At 35.9% G+C, this 26,351-nt stretch overlaps 1 protein-coding gene across 1 annotated transcript in view; it reads right to left on the bottom strand.

The window, feature by feature from the left end:
* LOC140159039 (sodium channel protein 1 brain-like) overlaps window positions 1-22,513 on the bottom strand; it is a 45,068-nt gene extending 22,555 nt beyond the window's left edge. Inside the window, exons 1-8 of the mRNA XM_072182366.1 lie at window positions 21,512-22,513; window positions 9,711-9,838; window positions 8,978-9,085; window positions 8,016-8,039; window positions 7,110-7,238; window positions 6,602-6,708; window positions 4,716-4,922; window positions 3,819-3,876 (exon numbers count right to left, since the gene is read on the bottom strand). Coding sequence (XP_072038467.1) covers window positions 3,819-3,876; window positions 4,716-4,922; window positions 6,602-6,708; window positions 7,110-7,238; window positions 8,016-8,039; window positions 8,978-9,085; window positions 9,711-9,838; window positions 21,512-21,829 — 1,079 coding nt within the window. The 5' untranslated portion in view covers window positions 21,830-22,513. The remainder of the gene's footprint in view (window positions 1-3,818; window positions 3,877-4,715; window positions 4,923-6,601; window positions 6,709-7,109; window positions 7,239-8,015; window positions 8,040-8,977; window positions 9,086-9,710; window positions 9,839-21,511) is intronic.
* Between the last annotated feature and the right edge of the window lie 3,838 nt (window positions 22,514-26,351).

Raw genomic sequence — 26,351 nt, 5'->3', positions numbered from 1 at the left:
TGGATTTACCACAAGGTCTTGACTACAAACATTATGCTTGCATATGCGCCCGCTGAATGTGTTGATGCCACACACCAGAACTTGGAGGGATTTTATCAATCCCCCTGGTTGGCTCTTGAATTGGTTCCATCTCAGTTTTTCATCTGTGTTAGCCTGAAGGTCATGAGCCTGCACAAAAACCTCTCACAGCCTGAAACAACACTTTGATGTCCTAAGACGGATATGTATTGGTTTTAGCAAGATTTTCCTTCTGTTGTCACCTGTCCCCATAAGCATGGTTGTCTGAAGACCATGAACCGTGAGTCTTCGAAGAGCAAGGACCATAACATCTGTATCTGGAATCTGGAACAGAATCTGGAACAATATTCCTTCATCCATTAGGTCGTCTCCCACAGTTACTACTTTCAAATGTAGCTTGAAAACCCATCTTTTTAACCACTGCTGATGTTGTTTCTGTTGCATGTTTTTTGTTTTCTTGTAGTCTTTAGTAGTAGCGTAGGTTTTTTGTAAAGTGCAATGATCATTTCTTTGAAATTGCGCTATAAAAAAGCCGTTGTATGTGTATCTTGGGTCATGATATGGACATTCTTTCCAGCTTCAGAGGTCTCTGCTGCATGTAGCATGATTAGAGTGTCTGCTTTCCTCATGTGTACTAACACCTGTCGATGTCTGAACATCATTCATGCTGCTTTTCACATGCAGATGTGTTACAGTGACTATGAAGGTTGCCGTGTCATCTTTGATAATTATGGAAGAGAAAACTCAATCAAAGATATAATCAGAGGTCGCAACTCGCAAGTTAGGAGTCTAATCATCAGCGAGAGCCTACATTGTTGCTGACACAACCCCCATCCATGACTCAAAGCTATTTTTGACTAACAATGAAACTAAGGACACCCTCGCAATCTACCTGGCAAACAAAGTTTAGAAGCTGAAGATTCCAGTAGTCACTGTAACACGTCTGCATGTGAGAAACAACATGAATCATGTTCAGCCATCGACAGGTTTTAGTACACAAGAGGAAGCAGACACTCTAATCATGCTACATGCAGCAGAGATCTCTGAAGCTGGACAGAATGTCCATATCATGACCCAAGATACAGGTGTTATGGTCCTTGCTCTTCGAAGACTAACGGTTCTTGGTCTTCAGACAATCATGCTTACGGGAACAGGTGACAACAGAAGGAAAATCTTGCTGAAACCAATACATATCCGTCTTGGGACATCAAAAGCAGGATGCGACACATGTGGACATATCAGAGGTATAGGCAAGAAGACTGCCTTCAATGCCTTCACTGAAGCAATACCTGAAGAACTCACAGCACTGAGTCAACTTGGTGATGCAGAAATGCCATCTCAAAGTGTTGTTTCAGGCTGTGAGAGGTTTTTGTGCAGGCTCATGGGCACAAAAAATGACCTACAGGCCAACACAGTTGAAAAACTGAGATGGAAACGCTTCAAGAGCCAACCAGGGGGGGATTGATAAAATCCTCCAACTTCTTGTGCGTGGCATCAACACATTCTGCGGGCGCATATGCAAGCATATATTTGGAGTCAAGACCTTGTGGTAAATCCAAATATTCCAGACCCGTTCAAGCTAGGATGGTCGAGTGATGCAGATAACATTCCAGTACCTATCCTGTCAGACATTGCAATAGCGCCGAGTCTGTTGTCGAGCTTGTTGGGAATAAGCAAATGCTCCAGAAGATGTTCCTGCATACGACACAATCTGACTTGTACAGAAGCATGTACTTGTGGAGCAGATGAAGAGTGTACCAATACAGCTATGCTGAGGAACTTGAAAATACTGAAATATGAAATATGATGACAACAACCTCAAGGTCAGCTTTATCATAAACGTCTAAAGCTGAATTACAATATTGAAATTTCAACTTTTTAAAACGCGATTTTCTGCATTTCATTGCATAAATGCTGACAAATTAGCTGAAAATCTGAGCCAATTTCAAGATACTTTTGTGGCCATTTTGAAAGGTGAAATACACCTATATTCTCCTTAAACAATGTTGTTGCACTATTTAAGATGTTTAGAATCATTTTCTTATCCATATCTGACAGAAATGAGATACATTTTACTCTCAATGATAGTAATTGCCTAAAGCGGTAAGCCATATTTTAATAAAAGGCGGCCATTTTGGATTTAGAGGCCATCTTGGATTGGAGAAAATGGACCAAATTAAGTTTTTTATTTCTCAGTGGATTCTCAGAAACATAAGTAGCAAAAAAGGAAAGAAATCAATGTCCTTATAGTTGGCAGACCATTTTAGACAAATTGGCGGCCATTTTGGATTTGGCAGCCATCTTGGATTCTAGAAAATGATCCTAATTATGTTCTTAGTGGATTTGACAATCAAAAGTATAAATAATCAGTAAGAAAAATATGATTTTGTGCACTTTCGGGACAAATATGGCTTAAAAAAGGTTAAAATATAGTGGCCATTTTGAATTTCAAAATGGCCGCCGAAGACACATTCGAAAAAAATGGAACCAACTCAGGTTTTGTTCGTAGGGGTATTTAGAAGCTAAAAAGCATTGGTTCCACTAATGTAGCAAATTTTGCACTGGGTTACGTAACACCATGTACTAGTTGTATGATTTTGTTCGTTCACTCATTCAAATTTTATTTATATCATTTGAAGACTGAGCCTATTATGATACATCCTCCGTGGAACAGTTTCAAACAAATATAGCTAGGGATTATTGGGGTAGAGGTTATCTTTTGAATCCTCTTAGAGGGCTATAATTTTTTTTCCGAAGGGGGTCCCAAATTTACCAAAAGTCTGCGTCAATAAAATTGCGCACCCACTTTTTCGGCAACAAAAATTTTATGATCCCAAACCCCAAAATTGTATTGAAATCAGTCTTTTTGAATAAAATAACACACTTTCTGTGGTCATCGTGTGACTCCTTATACATTTTGGTCATAAAACATTTTATGACCCTCCTATTATTCTTTCCAAGACTTTATGACCCCCGTATATTTGAGACCCCCCTTCGAATGAAATGATATACCTCTTATGACCACTGATGCATAAGCAAGGACACTCGCGCGAATTGAAAGACTTGTCGCACGCGACAGTTCGTCTCACACACATAACAAATGCCTATACAATCAAATAGGTTCATTACAACATTTGATTGAATGGATTGAGTTACTCTAAAATGAAAACGAAACGATAAAAACAAAAATCATGAAAAAAGACACATACAAGATAAAATAATAAAATTATATAAACGATGTTAAAGATAAAATCAAGAAAATAGAGAATAAAATTTCCTCAAATCAGAAAAAAACAACATTGACAGACATCATCATCTGTCAGAAATTACTGCATGAGATTCGAACCATCAATCTTCTCCACAAGTTCTCTTTATCCTCGCACTATAGTCTAATGCTCTGCTCACTGGGCCACAACGTATCAGGTGAATGATTACCGCATTATCATGAACAAGTTTGTTCGATCTTGTTCATAATAAGTGTCGATAGGTTTCATCCTTTAACTACACGTACCCTTAATGATCAGTGATAATAGTCGGCTTTTATGGGGATGGCGCTCTCACATTTCTAAGAATCCAAAAGCGCCATTAGGCGAACGTTTACGGTATATAACATCTACGAATACTATAAATATACCACCTTATATCGAAAAATTCTAAGATGCACAAATAAAATATATACCACGAAGGCTTCGTCCAACAAAGCGTCTTGAATGGAAATAATGATATTTGAAATTTGAAATAGAAATAACAAAAAATTTAGAACAAAATTTAGTTTTACATATATTTCAACAAATTCTTACCCTATTGCGGATATATTACTGCAGACTAGAGGTTCATCAAATCTTTTGTACCAGTTGTCTGCAGAATAAAATAACAAACAAATAATATTAAGCACAAAATACATTTCTATACGGCTGTATGATGTGAATATGATAGTGAGCAATACTATGAAGATAATATGCACTCCAAATATGTTTAGGCCTAAATGTATAGGCAATGTTTAGAAAATAAAAATTGCGTATCAAATTCCTAAACATCAATGTTCAATGGCTAAACATGATCCATCAATACTCTAAACAAGTTTGCATTCAAATCGGTAAAATTCAAATATCAGCTTGAAATTCAACAGCTCGGGGGGAGGGGGGGCACTTAACATACATGACCATACGGTTACTCTCCCCCGGAAAGACCCCTGTTTCGGGACCGCGCAGCTCCGAAAGGCGAAAGACCCCCGAATTTGACCAAAACAGAGCGCTGTAAGACCCTGATTTTGATAATTTCAGCTCTAAAAACCCTAAATTACTCATTTCTAACATATCTGTTTTTATACAATTTTTAACCAAAAAATCCCAGAAAGACCCTTGATTTTGACCGTCCAAAATACCCCCTTTTGCCGGTACGCTATCAGCTCCCAAAGACCAATGTTCGAATTCCGGGGGGTCATATCCATCAAAAATTGATGGTGCTTTCCTCCCCCACACCCCCACCCCGTTCAACAGGTGGGAAAGCGGAGATCATTCTTCAATCAAGATTAAAACGTCATTCTAAAAACATGCATCTTTACTTGATACCAAGTTTTAGTGAGAGCACGTTAGCTATAATAATAGCTACATGATTTCTTCAAGACACAAGTGTGTTTCCTCATGGTATGCTCAGATTCAGGTCAATAATACCGTCAAACACAAAAATATACTCACTTTCGTCCATAACATGTAAGCTCCATGCTGTCTCAGAGTCGTTGTTTATTGTGATATCATAATCGACTACACATTTGTGTCTTAGCGTGCCCATGAAGAGTTGTAAAGCAAGTAGAGCAAATATTGCTAAGACGAAAACCGTGAGCAACAGTACCTCGGCAAGCATTTTAGTTGAACGTAAAAGAGCGTTGATGATAGATTTCAAACCTGGTGGGTGAGATATAATAATAATATTAATAATTAATAATACTAATACTAATATTGATCACATTATCATTAAAAACACTGTTTCACTGCTTTTGTTCAAAGAAACAACCTTTTTGCGTGTCAATCCAGGTACGGGAAAAACAGCACTGGTATCAAAGTTGTATCGTGTCATATCGTTCAATAGCATTCTTTCTACGTGTCAATCCAGATACGGGAAAAACAGCACTGGTATCAAAGTTGTATCTTTTAATATCGTGCAATATAGCATTCTTTCTACGTGTCAATCCAAGTACGGGGAAAACAGCACTGGTATCAAAGTTGTATCATGTCATATCGTGCAATAGCATTCTTTCTACGTGTCAATCCAGGTACGGGAAAAACAGCACTGGTATCAAAGTTGTATCATGTCATATCGTGCAATAGCATTCTTTCTACGCGCCAATTCAGGTACGGGGAAAAACAGCACTGGTATCAAAGTTGTATCATGTCATATCGTGCAACAGCATTCTTTGTACGCGCCAATCCAGGTACGGGAAAAACAGCACTGGTATCAAAGTTGTATCATGTCATATCGTGCAATAGCATTCTTTCTACGTGTCAATCCAGGTACGGGAAAAACAGCACTGGTATCAAAGTTGTATCATGTCATATCGTGCAATAGCATTCTTTGTACGCGTCAATCCAGGTACGGGGAAAACAGCACTGGTATCAAAGTTGTATCATGTCATATCGTGCAATAGCATTCTTTCTACGCGCCAATCCAGGTACGGAAAAAACAGCACTGGTATCAAAGTTGTATCATGTCATATCGTGCAATAGCATTCTTTGTACGCGTCAATCCAGGTACAGGAAAAACAGCACTGGTATCAAAGTTGTATCATGTCATATCGTGCAATAGCATTCTTTCTACGTGTCAATCCAGGTACGGGAAAACAGCACTGGTATCAAAGTTGTATCATGTCATATCGTGCAATAGCATTCGTTCTACTTGTCAATCCAGGTACGGGAAAAACAGTACTGGTATCAGTTATATCGTCTTATATTGTGTCATATCGTGCAATAGCATTCTTTGTACGCGTCAATCCAGGTACAGGAAAAACAGCACTGGTATCAAAGTTGTATCATGTCATATCGTGCAATAGCATTCTTTCTACGTGTCAATCCAGGTACGGGGAAAACAGCACTGGTATCAAAGTTGTATCATGTCACATCGTGCAATAGCATTCTTTCTACGCGCCAATCCAGGTACAGGAAAAACAGCACTGGTATCAAAGTTGTATCATGTCATATCGTGCAATAGCATTCTTTCTACGTGTCAGTCCAGGTACGGGAAAAACAGCACTGGTATCAACGTTGTATCGTGTCATATCGTGCAATAGCTGTTACGTGTCATTTCTTTAGATATATATAATGTGCAATGCAAAAATTGTCACAGTTCTATAGGGCATATTTTACAGAAAGTGCCTTCTTACACTGAACCCTCGAAATAATTCAACCTTAGACTAGATCCTCCAGTCCTTCACCATCTACGCACGGTCATCGGGTGGTAATAAGGCAACGTGAAGGATTGTGGCGCCGTCATTAGAGGTCTGGAGTATTCGGGCTAATTCAACCTTCACGGCGAGCCAGGGACAGGAAAAATAACTTTTTGTAGTAATATTAACAGCATTTTAACTTACCCGGTACAACAGAAATTGTTTTTAGCGCTCGTAGTACCCTAAATGTCCGAAGACCCGAAAAATTGCCTACATTTAAGTTCAAGCCTTCCAGTGTAAACGTGACATATCTGAATAAAAGAGAAATACAAGAAACATGAAAAGATTATGGTATTAGGTTTGTATTGGCCGTTTTGACCAACCCTAAAATCTGAAAAAATAGCGTGTTTTTTTTTTCATATTTGAAATTTCATAATAGTACCGGTATATACACAAAAATGTTGTGGAAATGTTTTTGTCTGTCTGTCTGCACAACGCTGATATATTAAAACCAAGCTTATATAAGAAACCCTACAACACGGTATTTTGAGGTGAACTTGCATTTTTTGTTATTGTATGATGTGGCAAAAGAAAAAAAAGCAAACCGACCGACTGATCCTGACTTTGGAGTGCTAAGGGAAATACGGTACAATATTTTTAGGCCTCATCTTTTACATGCAACGCTATGACGTATGACTTTAATACTACTTACGCTAGTAAAATGACGCAAAAATCCAACCAATTCCAGGGATCCCGAAGATAAGTGAATTTTTCTAGTATAAAACCTCTTGCTATAATTTTGACAAACATTTCAAATGAATAAATTGCTGTAAAAACGTATCTGGAAGAAAAAAAAAGATGAAATGGTTAAGAGTACAGATGATCACAACTGGCTGTGATCTTATAATATGAATTTGACATAATGTCGTATTTCAGGCATTAAGTCTCCCATATATACTCCACGTTAAACGGTCAAATATAGCCAGTGGGGTTTCTTTCACTTTACCTTGTTATTAAAGCTTAAAATGGACAGAAATCTTTCCAGGCAGTTATTACTAATATTATTTCAGCATTTTGCTTCACTCCACCCAGGTATAAAATGGGGAGCTGCTGGGGATTATCACAATAAGTCGGCGGAGTGTACCTGCACATCAGTTGCAGACTTAGACTCCTAAGTAGACCAATGAGAAATGACCCCCACATACATTATGGCATTATATATAGTGTACAATCCACCAGCTCAATGAATGTGGCGATTAAGGTGATACTACACCCCTTGATAAATTTGTGACTATTTTTGCATTTTTCTCAAAAAATAATAACACACTGGTAACAAAAGTTATGTATATTATAGGGGTAAGGAATCCAGTTACTACACTGGAATTTCAGTGACTCAAGATAAGCGGTACGTTATTTATGATAAGAAAAGAGGTACCGCTAGAATGTACCGTATTTCTTAACATAATGAACCAGTTGTCTTTTGTTACCAGTGTGTAGTTATTTTTTGAGAAAAATGCAAAATTAGTCACAAAATTGATCAGGGGGTGTAGTAACACCTTAAAAATTTTGATTTATTATGACGTATACGGTATTTTGCATTTCATATATTTATACTTACTCGGCTATTTTAAGATATGCGGGTCTGTTGTCAAAAGAAGCAAAGACAAAAGAAATCAAATGTCAGTTGGTTATTTCGCAATTAATATCAATGATACAAAAAACAAAAACAAAAACAAACTAACTAACAAACAAAAAAATAACCACCGAAAACCGATTGATTAAAAAGAATTGAATATCTAACATAAAACAATCAAAACAGAAATCTCCAATATGCTATAGTCATTGATTTATATTAGATATGATTAAATGGGCTCTTCCAGTTAAAATCCACACCCCCCTATGGAAGACATTACTTTAATCTTCCACAGAGGTAGTGTGAATTTCAAATGGGGTTACCTGAATGGGTGATTCCACTTGAAACCTACATCCCCTGTGTAGGAGGTTAAGGTTATGTCTTCCATAGGGGGTGTATGGTTTTTAACTAGAATAGCCCAGTAGCAACGTGGCTCTATGGTGAATTATTTGACTTAGTAAGGTTATTGCAAGAGTTCCCGAGCTCAATGTGGGTTTTTACTGGTTTTTTAATCCATTTTTACGGAAATAATTATATCTAACATTATGCAAACATTAAATAATATTTGATATGAATTATTTTATTAATAAAATATAAACAAACATAATTATACCAACCATTATGCAAATATATACAAGCAATCTTTGTTTAAAGCAATAGTGTATATGCCTAAATACAAAGAGCAAATGACCAACAACAAAATAACAAGGGGCAGTCTTTAGTGAACGGCTCTTTTCAGCGACATCAGTAGGCAAGGGGCGCCTACATGTCTCATACTTAGGTGCTTTGCCCTGAAGAAGTTAGAGCTACTCCTGACGAAAAGCTTGACAGTTCTGAAGTCGTCCGACGGCGAACCCGCTAAAAATTTACTAATTGTTATCAACTCCCGTCGTAAAAGACTATCCCACAATTTAAAAACAAAATAAATTAAATTAAAAAAACCCAACTTACTCTGGGGTGGTTGCGTCTGCCCAGGCGCCTTGAATCTAGGCTGGTCAAGGGCTAAGAAGATACAATTGGCTAAAATAGTAAACATGACAACTATGTCGAAAAATCTGGAAAAAACACTGTTAAGGAAAGTTTCGGATTGAAATAATTACTATGTTAAACATCGGATTATATTTGTACGATAACCCCACATGCTGTTTTTGTTAGTTTCTTTCTAATATTGATCTACATTTTGGAAATCAATGTCAATTTACGTCATGAAAAGTAACTGAAAGTAATTCTTATTTCTGTTGTTGCATTTTGGAAATCAATATCGCGTCAAGAAAATCAACTGAAATTCATTTTCATCGTTTCAATGCATGATAATATAGTATAACCTATATTTCTATAAAGTTCCTGACGAACTGTAGTTTTATTATGAATATACTAATATCATGAATATTATGACTTCTCCACTTTTTGGTAAAAAACGCACCCCACAAGTCTATTGTTTTGTTGTGAAAAACAAACCCAATATGGGAGTAACCTTTTCGATTGATCGGAAGATGTGTTGTTTTACTTCAAGTTTACTTTACTTTCGCCTTATAAGTTTTGCTTTCACCACTTATACAAAATAAATATAAGGCTCCACAATTATAGGCCCTATAGCAAACCTATTTTACATAATATCTAGGCCTATCTATCTATCTATCTATATATTTATGGCGTTTTCATCAACATAATAAAGGATACTGATTGGTGAGTAATAGTAACGTGAATCTTCGTATAGGGTTAATCGGTGCGAAAATATAACATGATCGTGTCGAACTAAATCTATAGATGGAAGAACTTTTGAAGCGCCGACCAACAACGTTAAACGTCTGCAAATAGAAAAAAGTAGAAAAATATTGGATATTAATATAAAATATAAAATGTTCCTTTTGAGCGGGCTTTGAGAAATAATGTTTTAAACACAATTACATTTCAGGATCAAACATATAGGGGAGAGCGGGGAGTGTTCGCCCTATTTTTTTCTGACCAGCCTAGCGATGTCAATTTTAAGGTTAGGGATGACCTGATTAGCCCATGTGAAAGCCCTATGTCTTAGCTATATACGGTCACAATCCCAGAACTATAGGCCTTAGAATGGCAACAGGATAGAGCAAACAAAAAAGTTTTGCAAAGTGGCGAACTTGCCCCATATTGGGGCAGGTTCGCCCATATGGTGGGGTAAGTTCACCCTAATCACAAAAAAAGATTTAAACATTGCATAACAATAACATATTCAATGCAAACATTTAGCAATAGTATACAGGGCATTCATTCTCTTCTGGGGAGTCACTAAATTTGTTGCAGGGGTCGGGTCATGGTAAAATGTAGGGGTCCAAAGTGAGCTTAAACGTATCATGTTTACAACTTCGGGGAGATTATGGATTAGGACATAAACGGTGGTATGAGTAATGTTGATACCACATAACTTTAAAAAACATGCTTTTCAGTAGTTTTACCTTGTTTAATGGTATAATTATCAATATTTTGCATAATACGCTGATGGGGCAGGTCCGCCCTCCAGTTTGGGGTAAGTCCGCCCGGGGAAGATATAGGGCGAACATGCCCCATCCTCAAAAGGGCGAACGTGCCCCTTGTGCAATGTTTTGGATTTTCTTCAGGGTATGCAAAATACAAATCGAATAAGGAGTTTATAACTGCATTAAATCTTTGAGAAATCCCATATGTTCCCAACACAGATTTCCATTAAAACCATCTGTATTTATGTATCAATGATAATACAACATTATTAATGCAACAAATAATTGCGTTTTGGTGTAATTTTTTTGTTTTGGCTGCAGTTCGATGAACACGTCCCTATATGTCGCGTAGCTAATATGAGAAGTTTATAATGACCTATGTCACCTAATTTTGCCATCACCAAATCCCCCGATAGCCGTAGTGCTGAGAAACAAGGGGTGGGCGAACCTGCCCCTAGGGCGAACACTCCCCGCTCTCAGAAATACCAATAATAAAACACATACGCATACCATAAAATATCGATAATAAGCATGTGCCTATTAACGACTAAAACGAATTTTTAGTGTATAGTTTGTTAGACTTTTTCATTTAATTTATCAATATCTATAACACAGTTATTTATAAATTAAAAGAAAAAATGAAAAAGTTTACCCAAGTACACGAAAAATTCGTTCTTGTCCGAGCAACTCGTTAAGGGCTGGGGTATGAACGTTTGGACAGTATTTATTGTGGGACACTAGAGCACATCAAACATATCGAATTGCATTCTGAATACGAAGAATGTCATTCTGATATCAAATAATTTTGATTTTTTGAAATTCGCAATTTAATACACATTTTATGGCAAATCATTAAAAATTGATATTTTTGATATTTAACATTACTTGAAGTAAACTTTACAAATCTGATGATTTATACTTAAAGTGTATGTAGGTGGGATGAAAAGCCGACGATCAATTGAAAATTTTGACCTTTCGTATTGAAGATATGGATTTTTTCCCCAAAACACCAAAAAAAATTAGGTCTTTTTGGGAAAAATCCATATCTTCAATATGAAAGGTCAAAATTTTCAATTGACCGTCGGCTTTTCCTCCCTGCTACATACACTTTAAAAATATGTCATTAGATTTATATAATTTACTTCGAGGACTTTTATATATCAAAAATTTGAAAAATATCAAATTTTTATAATTTGTCATAAAATTTGTATTATATTGTGATTTTCAAAAAATGAAAAATATTTGATATCAGAAAGACATGCTTCGTATTCAGAATGCAATTCGATAGGTCTGAGGTGCTCTCATGTCCCACAAAAAATACTGTCGAAACGCAACAAACGCTCATTTTAGATCCCTTAATAGGCACATATGCGTATTATCGAATTTTTACGGTATACGAATTGACACCTCACCCCACCCACACACCAAACATAAATGTGAGCTTCATATGCTCATTTTATACGGCAAATGCGATTCTATATTGGCGGCTGGCCATACAAGGAGTTGGAAAATCCTGCAAAAATGGGGTCAAACTCGCCAAAAAAAAGTTTAAATTACCCCGTCACCCGTATCCGCCACTCTACCCCACCACCCTCCCCCACCCACCATACCCACACACAGCAATTATTATGACCCACATACCCTACACATTGTAGCCGAAAAATAAATAAAATGGCGTTCGCATTTTCCTGAGGCCAAACATAATCCACAACGTGTGGTAAGGCAAATAAGAAATGCTCACATAAAAAGAATCCTTGTAAAGTACAGTGAAATGTTTGTAGAAGCCTCATTCACGATACTCTTCAAACCACTAGACGGAAATTGTTCTTCTTATTTGCAATTTGTAGTCAAATACTAGGCAGATATTGAGTCAACATGATTGAAATACAGGTCGCCACAAGAAGAAAGCAAATCAGAAATGAAATGTCATTCATCTACACTATCATGACTATTAATATTATAATCATCCGAATCGGATAGCAACGTTTGGACAGTATTTTTGTGGGACCTGAGAGCACATCAGACATATCGAAATTCGCGATATAATACAAATTTTATGGCAAATTATTAAAAGTTTATATTTTTGATATAAACAGTCCTCGAGGTGAACTTTATAAATCTAATGATATGCACATTTAAGTGTATGTAGCTGGGCTGAAAAGCCGACCATCATTTTTTCCCAAAAAGACCTAAATATTTTTGGTGTTTTGGGAAAAACATGTATATCTTCAATACGAAATGTCAACATTTTCATATGATTGACGACTTTTCATCCTACACTTAAAGTACATATATCATTTTAATTCGATGGCTGTGAAAAGAGAATTTCGTGATCCTAGCATCCTCTTTTTACGATATTTTTCAGTAGATACCGGTACCCACGAAAACAGCTTATTCACAAAATTTCAGTTGATTCCAAATTTTCGTTTGCGAGTTATGCATGATTATGTGCTTCAAATGTTAGCCTTTTCAGGGCCGGATTTACCTTTTTTTGGGGGGGGGCCTGGGCCAAGCCAAAATTTGGAGGCCCCAAACGCACCGTGAGGAAGGCATGTACACTCAAGAGGCCAGGTTTTTAGAATTTACTAGGACATTTGAATTTTAGAATATTTTAGCCCAAAATTTTGCAATTTTTTTACCCTATTTTGGCCCAAAACGTGGTGTTTTGTGGCTAAAATGGAAGATGCACACTGCACATGGGAATTTTGGGAGCCCTGGGCCCCGGCCCTGGGCCCGGGCCCATCTGGCCCTATGGTAAATCTGGCCCTGTGTTCGATACATCACATGTAAAGGTGGTGCATCTTCTTTAAACATAAGAACATTATATAATACCCCCTTGTATTAATACCAGCGATGACAGTCATTAAAGCAAAAACCATTGTTTGTTTTTCAAAACCTTAATGAAAATTCCAAGATATTCTCATCAACGAATAATAGTAAACAATAATAATGCAGGTTGAATGACGTAAAATATGGAGTCTACACTCCAGGAGAGCTAATAGCGCTTGAGGCGTAAATTATCGGAGATGATTACTTTTGATTTGAAATGTTTGATTGATACTATACTATTCAAATGCTTTATGTATGCATATTGGCATTGCACTTTACACGTACCAAAGGCACATTACCAGTTTGATATTAGGCCGTATGAATGTTTTGGTTATATCGTCAAGATGATTTTCATAAATTGATGAGGGAGCTGTTTTTTTTCTTCAATGTAAAATTAGCATTGTTGGTAGTTTTCGGTCTTTTCCAACATTGCTCGTTCGAGGAAATGAGATTCTTTTTCTTTTATTTCAAATATGGGATTCTGATGGATAAACCCCCTAAAATACCACAAAAAGACTTGGAAGTGATACTTGTTCTGTAATTAACTTATTCATATGTATGTATGAAGTTTTCCTAAAGCATTCCAAAGTCTTAAAAGTTTCGAAAAATCTAACAATTAAAAAAAAAAAAATCTGACAAATCCCAGAAATTGAGGAGGAAGGGGACGAGAACCAAAACAATATTTTTTTCGGCCTTAGGCTTACATGTTTATGCCGGTGCATGTTTTCAACGGCAATGAATGAAAAATAGCTCAAACTCAATGTACCAATACTCTTTTGAATAAAATTCTGCTATTTTTTAACTGATACGATGTACATGTAGGCCTAGAGAAAAGGTTAATAATTTTTTGTTTGCGATGAATAATGAACAGAATAACAGTCCGTAGATGAGGCAAAACCGAATCGGAAACATGTCGTTTATCAAATCAGGGGGTTCTTTGAAAGTGGAAGCCATTTATGAACAGCTGGATTCATATACCATTTTATTTCATGATAAATATCAATAGAGCAGCATTTTAAATTCAGACTATACCTCATCCAAACAAACATGAAAATGTTCTTTAAACGTTTATTCCAAACGTTTTAATAACATTTAAATGTCGGGTTATATAATAAAGATCATGAATACGTTTTTAAACGTTATTGTAATATTTTTGGTAAACATTTTTGCAAAATATTTGGTCAATAGTGAAATAACATTCTCTTAGAAAGTTTTGCATCACATTTCCAAAAATGTTTTATGAACGAAAAACGCTTTATAACCCAACATTTAAGCCTTTTCTGTAAAACGTTGTGTGTTTGCTGGGATGTATTATTATGAATGAAGCCATCAAGGATCATAATTATCATGATTTTGCACACTATACACGAATATTATTAAATGCCAAAAGAAAATGGGGCTAAAAAGGATGTAACCCAGTCTGTTGTCGTGGGGTTACATGTATAGCTACTTATTTTCAATTTTGTTTTATAAGCAAAGCTTTCACACAGAGCAATACAGACCACCACCAGCAAAACTATGGAACAAAATTGAATTTCTGACTATTTTCCAATAAACTGGTTTATATATATTTGTACATCAAGGACTCTGTCCACTGTTGGTCATCTCAAAATCGATTTATCCATTTTGTTACACAGGGCCGTAATGGTCGGACGATATCATCAATGGTCAAACAAAATTATTGATCAAATTGAAAATAAAATTATACATTTCTGTCCGGAAATATCTAACATTTGTCTTCGCAATGTTAAATACTTGACAAAGTTTAAAATGAAGTTTTCTATTACAATCTTATTTGTTCCCATTATATATAAGGAGATTTTTTAATTGCAATGTGATGAAAAGTGTTTATTATCTTTACATTATTGTATTGATTCTATGAATTTTTTAAAAGGCGGGATCGTACCTATGACGTCATAATTGAAATGAAGAAAAGGCAAAAGTGTCCTGATCAATACCAAAAAAAAGGTAACTGGAACCAGGCTGGAATTATCATCAATATTTAGTTTTTGTTGTCTCCTCGGAAATTATTGAATTGTGACGTTGTCGTTACCTCCCTCCTCGACCCCCATCATGAAATAGTCTCCACAGCAGCCAGTTTGGTTCCGCTCCCTCCACACAAATAACCAAACTGGCTGCGTAGGAGACTAATCATGAAAAGGTATAGATCTACCGAGCTTTTATGAAAATTACATATTATGAATAAGGTGACATGACACTTTGTAGCACTGCTCTTCCGCCATTTTGATTAGGTTTATTAAAATGTATTCGTAACTGATTTTGAATAGGTTAAATGCATGTATATACCATCCCAAAATGTTACGCTGTTGTTATCTTCTTAGCCTCTTCTTCTCAAACAAACTTACATAGTTGTGATAACTTATAGGGGTAAATCATTTGCGTCATTATTGTACATCTAATCAGAGATGTGGATTTTTTTTCGATACGCCATTTTGAATTACTTCATTAACACGATTAAAGTTTTAATTTGAAATAGAACGTTTAGACCTTGGATATAAACCATAGCATATTTCATTATAAATTATTATAAATACGTTGCTGTAGATTAAATTGGACATGTGTATGGTTGAATAAAAAAAAAGGGGTAATTCAGCTATATTTTGCGCTTGATCCTACATACACATGTAACAGTTTTTACTTGCAAGTGACAATAGCAAAATTTGACTTTATTTTCCAGATTCTATACGAATTCTTCAAAATAACGATTATCTACATGTATATACAATTATACATACTTGTATGTATGGCAACGTACGTCTCACAAAGAGTATGTTATGGTTCCAATATTTAGTTCGAACCTAATACCTAAGGTTGCCGGTTCGAATCCGGCCAGATGCACTGCTTTTTTTCAACGTTTATGTGCGCTGGGGAAATATTAAAATTTATTCAAGGGTTCCAATAGTGTGACATTTTACAAACATTTCAAAATTGGTCATTAATAAATACTAGGCCTATTAGAAATAACAAATATGGCTTTAGATAAAATATATTCTGTAGTTTCTTTCTACAGTCCGATGCGTCATTAGTTCGAAACCTGCTAAATTATTATAGACCCTAATCATTACCCTAACCTTTCACCCTAACCTTAAAACCTTTCGGCCCTATGCACTAGCCCTAAACTGAACATAAACCTAACTCGACTTTACTCTTAACTCTGACCCTAACTTATCCCTAACACTCAAGCTTCAAAATAAGCAGGCACCCAGGAGCCATTTACCCAATGGTCATAACATTTTGGCTCCTGGTCCACACCAAAATCATATGAACCAGGCTCCACATTTTTTTAAATAGAGCCTGGTAGTGGTAGTTAAAGCAGTTTTTTGTATTTAATGTGTACAATTGAAATCTAAATGACTCATAGCTTTTAAAAATGGCTCCTGGTTCACTAGATAATCACAGGATCAGGAGCTGCTTTTTCCAAATGTGTGGATCCTGGTCCAGATCTGCTTATTTTGAGGCTTGCTAACACTAATCCTATTGCAAACTCTAACCCCAACATTATATCCTAACCCTAACTTAAAATACCCTAACCTTAACATTTAACAACTTCATAACAATTTCAATTGTCTTTCAACAATGTGTCAATTATAAATGCATCACTGTAACAAACCAAACGCGCCAAATGGCTACCGGTACATCATCAAAAAACGTTATAATAAAATTTAATTAGTCAATTAGCGACAATCGATCTCGATGCTAACGCCAATTCAATACACAAATGAATAGAATGTTAATTAAAATCGGACGTAATTCATATTCAGTTAAATAATTAGCTCATATGGTTACGCAACAAAATTTTCCTGCTATCATAATCATGACAATGCACAAATGTACATGTAGGTATTCCGTTCCAGTAAGAATTTGCAAACGCTTGACATCCCGATGGGCTACTCCATTTATAATTTATAATCCACATTGGCTTAGGAAGATTTTCAACATTGGGGGATGAAACTTGAAAAAAATTTGGTTGGCCACCACAGGGGGTGCCCCCAAGGGGAGTCAGAAAATGTTGCAAAATATAGGTCACAAACACCCATGTTCCCTCTATTTTATCACAATATTTTAACTTCGCCTAGGATTATTGGGGGGGGGGGGGCTGAAAGGTATTCCAAAATTATGAGGGGCTGAGCCCCCCCCCTCCACACCCCTCCTGTGATATATTTTGGAAATGGGGGAGTATGTTTTTTAAATGTAATTGGTCAGAGTTAATCATTTTGAAACCCATTCCCTGTATCACGGCTTTACATATATCTTCCACAACTGGAGTATAAGTATTTCAAATGGAAGTTACCCATTTGTCTATTCTATTTGAAACTCTTACTCCCACTGTGGAAGACTTAAGCTAAATCTTCCACAGGGGTATAGTGTGGATTTTAAATGGAACAGCCCAATAAAATAATAGTAACAAGAAACAGATAAACTGACAGTATCTGTTGAACTTGTTCAAAGAGATAAACTGACAATTTTTGTTATTCCCTAAAAATCCACAGTAACGCCTTTCATTAAGAACCGTATAAAGGGTTATAAAATGCTAGAAAGAACAATGTTACGACCTGAAAAAGGTTCTGGAAAAGACCAGAAAGAACCATTTTGGGGTTATTTCAATTTTCATGAACATTTGTCTTGAGGGTTCTACATACAGGACATCCCAGTTTGTACCATGACTACTTTTTAAGGGGCACTACACAAATTGCCTTTTTTTTTTTTGCGGTTTTTTTTTGCATTTTGTATAGAAATGAGAAACAAATGGACAATTCAAGTGATATGCAAAATGAAGGGGCAAATCTCCTTGTTCTATTGGTGGCATCGGTATCGGTATCAATGTAGCTTACATGCTTTTAAAGGTAGAAGCCACGATGCCACCAATAGAACGAGAAGATTTGCCCCTTCATTTTGCATCACTTTGTCCATTTTTTTTCTCATTGAATCAAAATGGTATAATACTATTCAATACTCTCTAAAAAACAGTGCAACTTACGACCTTTTTTGTCCTATATTGCACCTTAAGGGGGTACTACACCCCTGCTCAATTTTGTGCCTATTTTTGCATTTTTCTCAAAAATTATAGCGCATTGGGGACAAGTAAGATGTGTATATTATAGGGGCAAGGACTACAACTACTGCACTGGAAATTTTATTTCAGCACAGACAACAGTTGTGGAGTTACAGTCAAAAATGAGGAAAACCAATATTTGATCAATAAATCAATAACAATTTGCTTTGAGTTGCTGAATTTTCAGTACAGTAGTTGTAGTCATTGCCCCTATAATATACATATCTTACTTGTCACCAGTGTGCTATAATTTTTTAGAAAAACGCAAAAATAGGCACAAAATTGGCCAGGGGTGTAGTACCCCCTTAAGCCATGCTAAACTGCGCTATAACTGTGCTTTTTTTTTTTTTTAAAGAACCCTAAAAAGTTCTATAAGACCCTTAAAGATTTAAATGTACTTACGGACGTTCGAATTAACTAATTCAAGGACTCACGATACTCATCGCAAAGTTAGGAAAAGTGAAAAGCAGTGTGAACCGTTTTTGGTTCAGCAAAAAGAATCTTTTTTCTATTTTTCAAAGAACCCTTGATGGGTTCTTTATTAAGGGTTCCTTAAGCTTAAGGTTCTACAAAGAACCATTTTCTTGGCTAAAAAACCTTCTTTGATTCTCCAAAAAGGTTCTTTATTCAAGAACATGAAGAAACCCTTAATAAAGAAACCTTCAAAGACTCTCAGTAGAACAAAAAAAAATCGTTCTTTAGCCAAGAAAATTATTTTTAGAACCAAAAAGGGTCAGCACTCCTTTTCTTTACATTGCGATAAGTCCCTGAGTTTCTAGGCCTATTCAAATCATTAAGGTCCTTTTTATGTAACTCCCCCAGGGTAACTTCGTAAGGTTCTTCATAGAACCTTAGGGTGCTATATCCGGGGGGGCACACCAACTTTGACGGTGACGCGTATAGGTAGGGCTGTTAAGACCCCCTTTTTTAGCATCGCTGTCACCCAAAGACCTCATATTTTTACGAACACATGCTCTGTCACCCGAAGATCCCCTATTTTTCCATTTGATCTGTCACCCAAAGACCCTTACAAGTTCAATTTGAACAGCAACTTGCATTTATCACTGATTTTGTTACTTATTTTGAAAAAAAACACGAAATTTGAAGCCATTTCGAACTAGAAATTCGATTTTCGCGGTTTCTGTGGCGCTGTTTCAGGCACCCAAAGATCCCAATTAAAAAAAAAGGTAATGCTCTCACCCAATGACCCCATATTTTTACATTTTGCTCTCACCGAGAATGCCAAATATCATGCTCTCACCCAATGACCCTGTATTTTTTACATTTTGCTCTCACCGAATGCCCCTTAGTGCGAAAGTGCCAGCCCTACACATATCCATTTCATATTGAAGTCCCCCCGGGTGCTATATACGCTAAGTTTGGTAAGAGTGAATATTCAACTAAATCGGTTCTAACCCTTGATGGTTCTTCAAATGTTTCAAAACTTTAAAAGGTAGCCTAGCAAGTTACTTTGTTTTGAACCAGGAGACAAGCATGGGATGATACACGTGTCTGCAAATGAGATAAGCCTATAATTGGAGCAGTGGTCCCGAAGGGAATTGGTACCCCGTCATGCACGCCGGCATGCACGGCACTGTCGGGATTGGTAAATCGACGTTTGTATAAATTGAAGCTTTTATATGGATCGATCATTCCGTCACCATTTATGTCGCAAACGGGAAAACGCAAGTATACCAATTACCAACACACCACACATGCATATCCCCACACCCCACCCTACACATTCACTGGAGTGTCAGCAGGATAGAAAAAAAAACGGTTCTAGAACCTAAAATGGTTCTTGAGCTGTCCTGTATGTGGAACCTTAAATGGTTCTACAAAGAAGAGAAAGAACCATTTCAGACCTGAAATGGTTCTGGAAAGGTCAGAAAGAACCATTAATGTGTATTTGATTGCATGCAATAGACATAATCATATTTCTTACGTTTTCTTTTGTTGAAGACGTTGCTAAATTGCGACCCAGCAAATACACTCTTAGAAAAAGGGTTCTTGGTTGTCCTGAATGCAGAACTCTTGAGAGAAAAGGGCTCTTGCAAATTTAAAGAACCAAAAATGGTTCTTTCTGCATGGCCTTTCCAGAACCCTTTTCAGGTCGAAAATGATTCTTTCTGACTTTTCCAGAACCCTTTTCAGGTCAAAAATGGTTCTTTCTGACCTTTTCAGAACCATTTTCAGGTCGAAAATGGTTCTTTCTGACCTTTCCAGAACCATTTCAGGTCTGAAATGGTTCTTTCTCTTCTTTGTAGAACCATTTAAGGTTCCACATACAGGACAGCTCAAGAACCATTTTAGGTTCTAGAACCGGTTTTTTCTATGAGTGTACAAAAACGTTTTTTAAATATTATAAACAGGTTATATAAACGGGTTTTGGTTTTGGTCAAGACGTTAAAAAACATTTAAATGTTATGGTCATGAACATATATTAAGGTCATGAACACGTTTATTTAACGTTTTACATATATGTTTAAAAAACACTACAAAATCATTTTAAAAACGTTATCAAAATAGGCTTATTAATATTTGTTGGTAAACATTTGCAAACTATCTTGTCAACAATATAGGCCTATGTTGGAATGTTTTGCAGCAAGTTTTCAAAATGTTTTTGAATGTTATTTTAAAACGTTTTATACCCTTTATAATAACCTTTATAACTTTATATTAAACGTTTTCTGAAACGTTTTGTTTGCTGGGAAGCACCTTTTTGGCAATACGTATTCCACTTGGAAGTCATTAAGTCACGAAGATTCCGAGTTTGGAATGATGGTCTGACATGATGGTCGGAATAGTGAAAAACTCACTCTCAAAATTCTCAAAAAGAATGAGAAGAGTGGAACCTCCTCCTAGAGGAAACCACATGTATGATATAAGGGACATTATACATTTTCTAGTAATGTCCTTTATATACATGTACCTTTATACCTTGAAAGAGTCTTTTCATTCTTCAGGAGTGATTTTCAGTCTTGACTCTCCTCACTCTTTTGGAGAATGGGTTTTTCACTTTTTTCATTAACAGAGTAGAATGCTGCTGACATAATACAAAAAAAAAATAAGTGAAAGCTGCAAATTATACAGGACAGTCGTTGCAGTAAAAACACACTTACTCTGTCGATTGATCTTGCATCATCAAGTTCCTCAATAGGTTTTCCATATAACTTCTTTGGGAACTTTCCCAGTTTTTGTGGTGCTGCTTTGCCATCAAGTAAATCCACATCTGGTACACGTCCTTCGGCTTCTTCCTCCTCCTCAATAACTGATAGCATACTAACTCTACTAAGAGTTCTCTGTTTTTCTTTCTCTTTGGCTTGGACATAGCGACGTTCTAAGTTTTTCAAAGATTGAGCTGTAAGAGGTCGGTAATTTGGATTACCAAAGGTCTCTATCAGAGACGAGGATCGGCGCGAAGTGGATGGCGAAGACATGATAGTAAAGAACTACTACTGTGTTGAGTAAGCAGCTCAGTTCTTGTCAAATTTGTTCTTAAAATCATGTTCAGTAAGGTTTGGTTTGGCAAGTGTGTTGTGCGTGTTGTATGGTGGTGGTTGTGTGAACAACTTTTTGCGATAAAGGCGCCATGTTGTTTCACCAAAACCGATCGATCAAATCCAAAACAGTGTTGTTGTCCACACTTTAAGTACAGAGTATAGTACTTCAAAAGAGGTTTAACTTGCCTAAATTACTTATATATCTTTCAAAATAGCAACGTTTATACAACAAACCCAATATATTATCCGTAAGAAAGTACTCCAAGGAAACGGACAAGTAAAAACCATTCGTCGGGATCAGTATCGATTTATCGTGTTGCTGACTGATGCGACATATTCCGTGCGTGGTACTTGGATGAACAGGTGATACAAGCGAATCTTCTACAATACAATAATTAAAATACACCACAGATGATATATTTCCTTAGTGTATAATTCCAATGATGATTCATTATTCCTTCTGCCTCATAAAAATGTGTATAAACGTCAAATTTTGAAAACAAAATGGCGGTCCTTCTTTACATCTCAGTGGTAGTGGAAAGTATCTGAAAAGATGATGAGATCATAGAGTATTGTCTTCCAAGTGGATTAGTCGAACCAGGGGGGTCTTCTTCTAGCAATAGTTGATACTTGTTTCCATGGCTCGTCATATTGTATTCAGGAGATCGAAACACTGGAGCATGCGTAGTGCAAATAGGATGCTTGAAGGGGACCGAAGTGAGAACGTCTTCAAACACATATCCTTTTCTCATTCAAATTAAGTGTTATTCTTAAACCAAGGGGTGGGTATTGTGGTAATCGGGTTAGATATATGTTGCTATTATTAAATGGGTTCAATAGAAGAATTTTATTTAGCAATGGGATAACGGTGCACCGTTGTAAAGAAGATTGATAATTATATTAATAATTGGTCCCGTTATATGCACTTCAATATGACTGTATGTAGGACTGTGTCTTCTGGTTTTATCAGTTACGGGGTTTTTTTCCAGGTTTTTCTGTACTTCCGTGCTCCGTGCCATGGTAATATCACTAATAATAATATTAAGCCCGTAGCCAGGATTTATTTAGGGAAAAAGTGGACCTTTTTTCAAAATTTGGACCTTTTTGGACTGGGGCGGCGGATTTGGACATTTTTGGACCAAAAAGGCATAAAAAAACTCTATTTTTTTTCGCTCGCTACTCTCGCAAATGGGACTTTTTGGGTAAAAAAAGTGGGCTTTTTGGGTAAAAAAAAAGTGGGCTATTTGGGCCTTTAGCATTTGGACGGGCCTGATTACCTCATTTTAAGTAATGGCTGCTGCAATTGTCTTTTTCTTTTGCTAATTTTGATAAAATTAATCTTTATGTATTTGCCTTCTTTTAAACTGCTGGTTTTATTGCTTTTTAATTGGTAATTATCATATTTTATCTCAGACATTCATACCTTTGTTTTACTTTGCTTGATGTAAAGCGCTTGTGATTTCCTAATGTAGGCCTACTGCGCTATAAAATATTATAACTTGTAGTAGTAGGTATTTAGCTAGTAATTATTAGATCATAAATTTGGTACAAACTATGAAAAAATACAAACCTCTTTATCGTTTATTTCTTATTTACTTTGCAAAGTTCCGTTTGATTAAAATATTTCCATTTAAAGAGTGTAAAATTAGATTCGTTCTTAGTATTAGTAAGCAGTATGTCCGAACGAACGAACGAGTCGAACGGGGAGCCGAATGAATGAATGAATGAATAAATACCGGTATATATAAAATGAACGAACGAATGAATGAATTACAACGATCAAATGGACGAACGAATTAATTAATTTAAAAAAGAATGAATGAATGAATATATAAATGAATGAACGAATGACTGACTGACTGACTGACTGACTGACTGACTGAATGAATGAATGAATGAATGAATGAATGAATGAATAAATGAAACGAGCAAACGAACGCCAAAAATGTCTGAGGACTTAAGGGATGGGGTATGAACGTTTGGACAGTATTTATTGTGGGACATTAGAGCACATCAGACCTATCGAATTGCATTCTGAATACGAAGAATGTCCTTCTGATGTCAAATAATTTTGATTTTTTGAAATTCGCATACACATTTTATGCCAAATGATTAAAATTGATATTTTTGATATTTAACAGTACTCGAAGTAAAATTTATAAATCTGATGATTTATACTTAAGGGGGTACTACACCCATTGATTTTTTTTTGCATTTTTTTGCATTTTGTGAAGAAATTACAAAAAAAAATTGGACAAAGTGGTATGCAAAATGAAGGGGCAAATCTTCTCGTTTTATTGGTGGCATCGGTATCAACGTAGTTTACATGCTTTTAAAAGTAGAAGCCAAAAGGTGGTACATCACTGATGATTTAAATTCACTTCATTTTGGAAAGCTTACTATCAACGGATTTCGTTAAAATTTTGGATATGTGTTGCTAACACGTTAGGGAAATAAAGTTGATATGTAAAATGGGAATAAGTGGTTCCTGATTTCTTTTATGACTTCATGAACTTGGTGCTCCACAACTATCAAAAAGGAACTGGTTAAAATGCTTCTATTTTCAACGTTGAGCTATATTTTGTATTTTTAACTTGCGACATTATTTCACTGAAACTTAATTAAGCCACAGGTAACAGGTTACCACAACCATACTACAGCAATGTTGAAAAAATTGTATTTCTTGTCACCTATACCACCATATTGGGTAGTTTTCCGTAAGCTTAACGTTTGTGATTTTGGTAACTATTTTATATTTATTTGTGAAATCCGTCTCAACTAGGCATTCTAAATTGTACTCACCATTTACATCCCAAGGTATATTAGTATATCCACCTTGCACTTCTCGATATATATCCAGTTAAAGACAGAATATCAAAATTATTCCTCATTATGATATCACAAACTCTCACATGTGTATTCAAAATTGATGCTTAAATTTGACCTGAACCAATTGACCTATAACCTGACATACGGTGACCTAATAGCCTTTTCTTCTCCTAACAACACATTATAATATTATTGACTAATGACTATACATCCATTGTGTAAGTGTTTATATATTTTGCATGCACCACTAGATTTTCTATAGAGAGTATAACAAAGGATTTAATGTATTCTATTCATGTACCCTACTTGAACATGCTGAATAGAATAAATCATGGTTTGTTATGAAACACGCATCTGAGTAACTAGGATACAAAAACAAAATATATATAGGGCTAAAATGACTTACTACAATTGTTTAAAAGCACTTTTTTTTCTTTTTTTTTCATATTTTTTTTTTATTTCACATGATCCGTGCATATATCGCCTAGCTATAAATGAAAAAATATTTATTTAGACCAATCAAACCAGTATATGGGTGTAGTACGCCCTTAATTAAAGTGTATATATAATAGGTGGGATGAAAAGTCGACGATCAATTGAAAATTTTGACCTTTCGTATTGAAGATATGGATTTTTTCCCCAAAACACCAAAACAAATTAGGTCTTTTGGGGAAAAAATCCATATCTTCAATATAAAAGGTCAAAATTTTCAATTGATCGTCGGCTTTTCCTCCCAGCTACATACACTTTAAGAATATATCATTAGATTTATAAAATTTACTTCGAGGACTGTTATATATCAAAATTTGAAAAATATCAAATTTTAATAATTTGTCATAAAATTTGTATTATATCGTGAATTTCAAAAAATGAAAATTATTTGATATCAGAAAGACATGCTTCGTATTCAGAATGCAATTCGATACGTCTGAGGTGCTCTCATGTCCCACAAAAAATACTGTCGAAACGCCATAAACGCTCATTCTAGATCCCTTAAAGTAAAGAAATTGTAGGCCTAAAATGTGTAAAACGAAAAAGTACAAGTCACAAGCTTTAATTTAATGTAGCTTGCACCCTCGTAGCACTTAAAATATAGAAATTATAAAAAGTCGCCCAATAGGGCAAAAAATGTGGAAAAACTGAAAGTCCAATTCACAAGCTTTATTTTTAAATAATGTAGGTTGCACTCTCATACTTAAAGAAATTCTATTAAAAAAGTCGCCCAATTGGGCAAAAATGTGTAAATAGTGAAACTGGGGCCCATAATAGGCTACATATGGGGCTCAGGCTCATACCGTATACTATGTATACCGGTATAATAATACGCTATTCTCTGTAGATCTGTCTACAGGTTTGTAGATTTGTCTGTAGATTTGAATGTTTGTCTGATCGTAGGCTAGGTTGTACCCGGGGGGGGGCACTCCCTATCTGAAATGGCAGGGATGTGCCTCGGCCATGTTAAAAGTAGGGGGCATTCAGGTCAAATGTACAATTACAAAAATATGGGGTCATTCAGTACACAACCTAAAAAAATGGGGTCATTCGGTATGAAACTTTGAAAAAAGGATGGTCATTGTGGTAACAAATTGTAAAATGGGAGTCATTGGGTACAGGATTGCCAAAAGAGTAT

The sequence above is a fragment of the Amphiura filiformis genome, chromosome 8 (genome assembly GCF_039555335.1).
Source record: "Amphiura filiformis chromosome 8, Afil_fr2py, whole genome shotgun sequence".
Taxonomy (NCBI): domain Eukaryota; kingdom Metazoa; phylum Echinodermata; class Ophiuroidea; order Amphilepidida; family Amphiuridae; genus Amphiura; species Amphiura filiformis.
The sequence above is the reverse complement of the archived record's forward strand: the minus strand, read 5'-3'. Positions and strand labels throughout refer to the sequence as shown.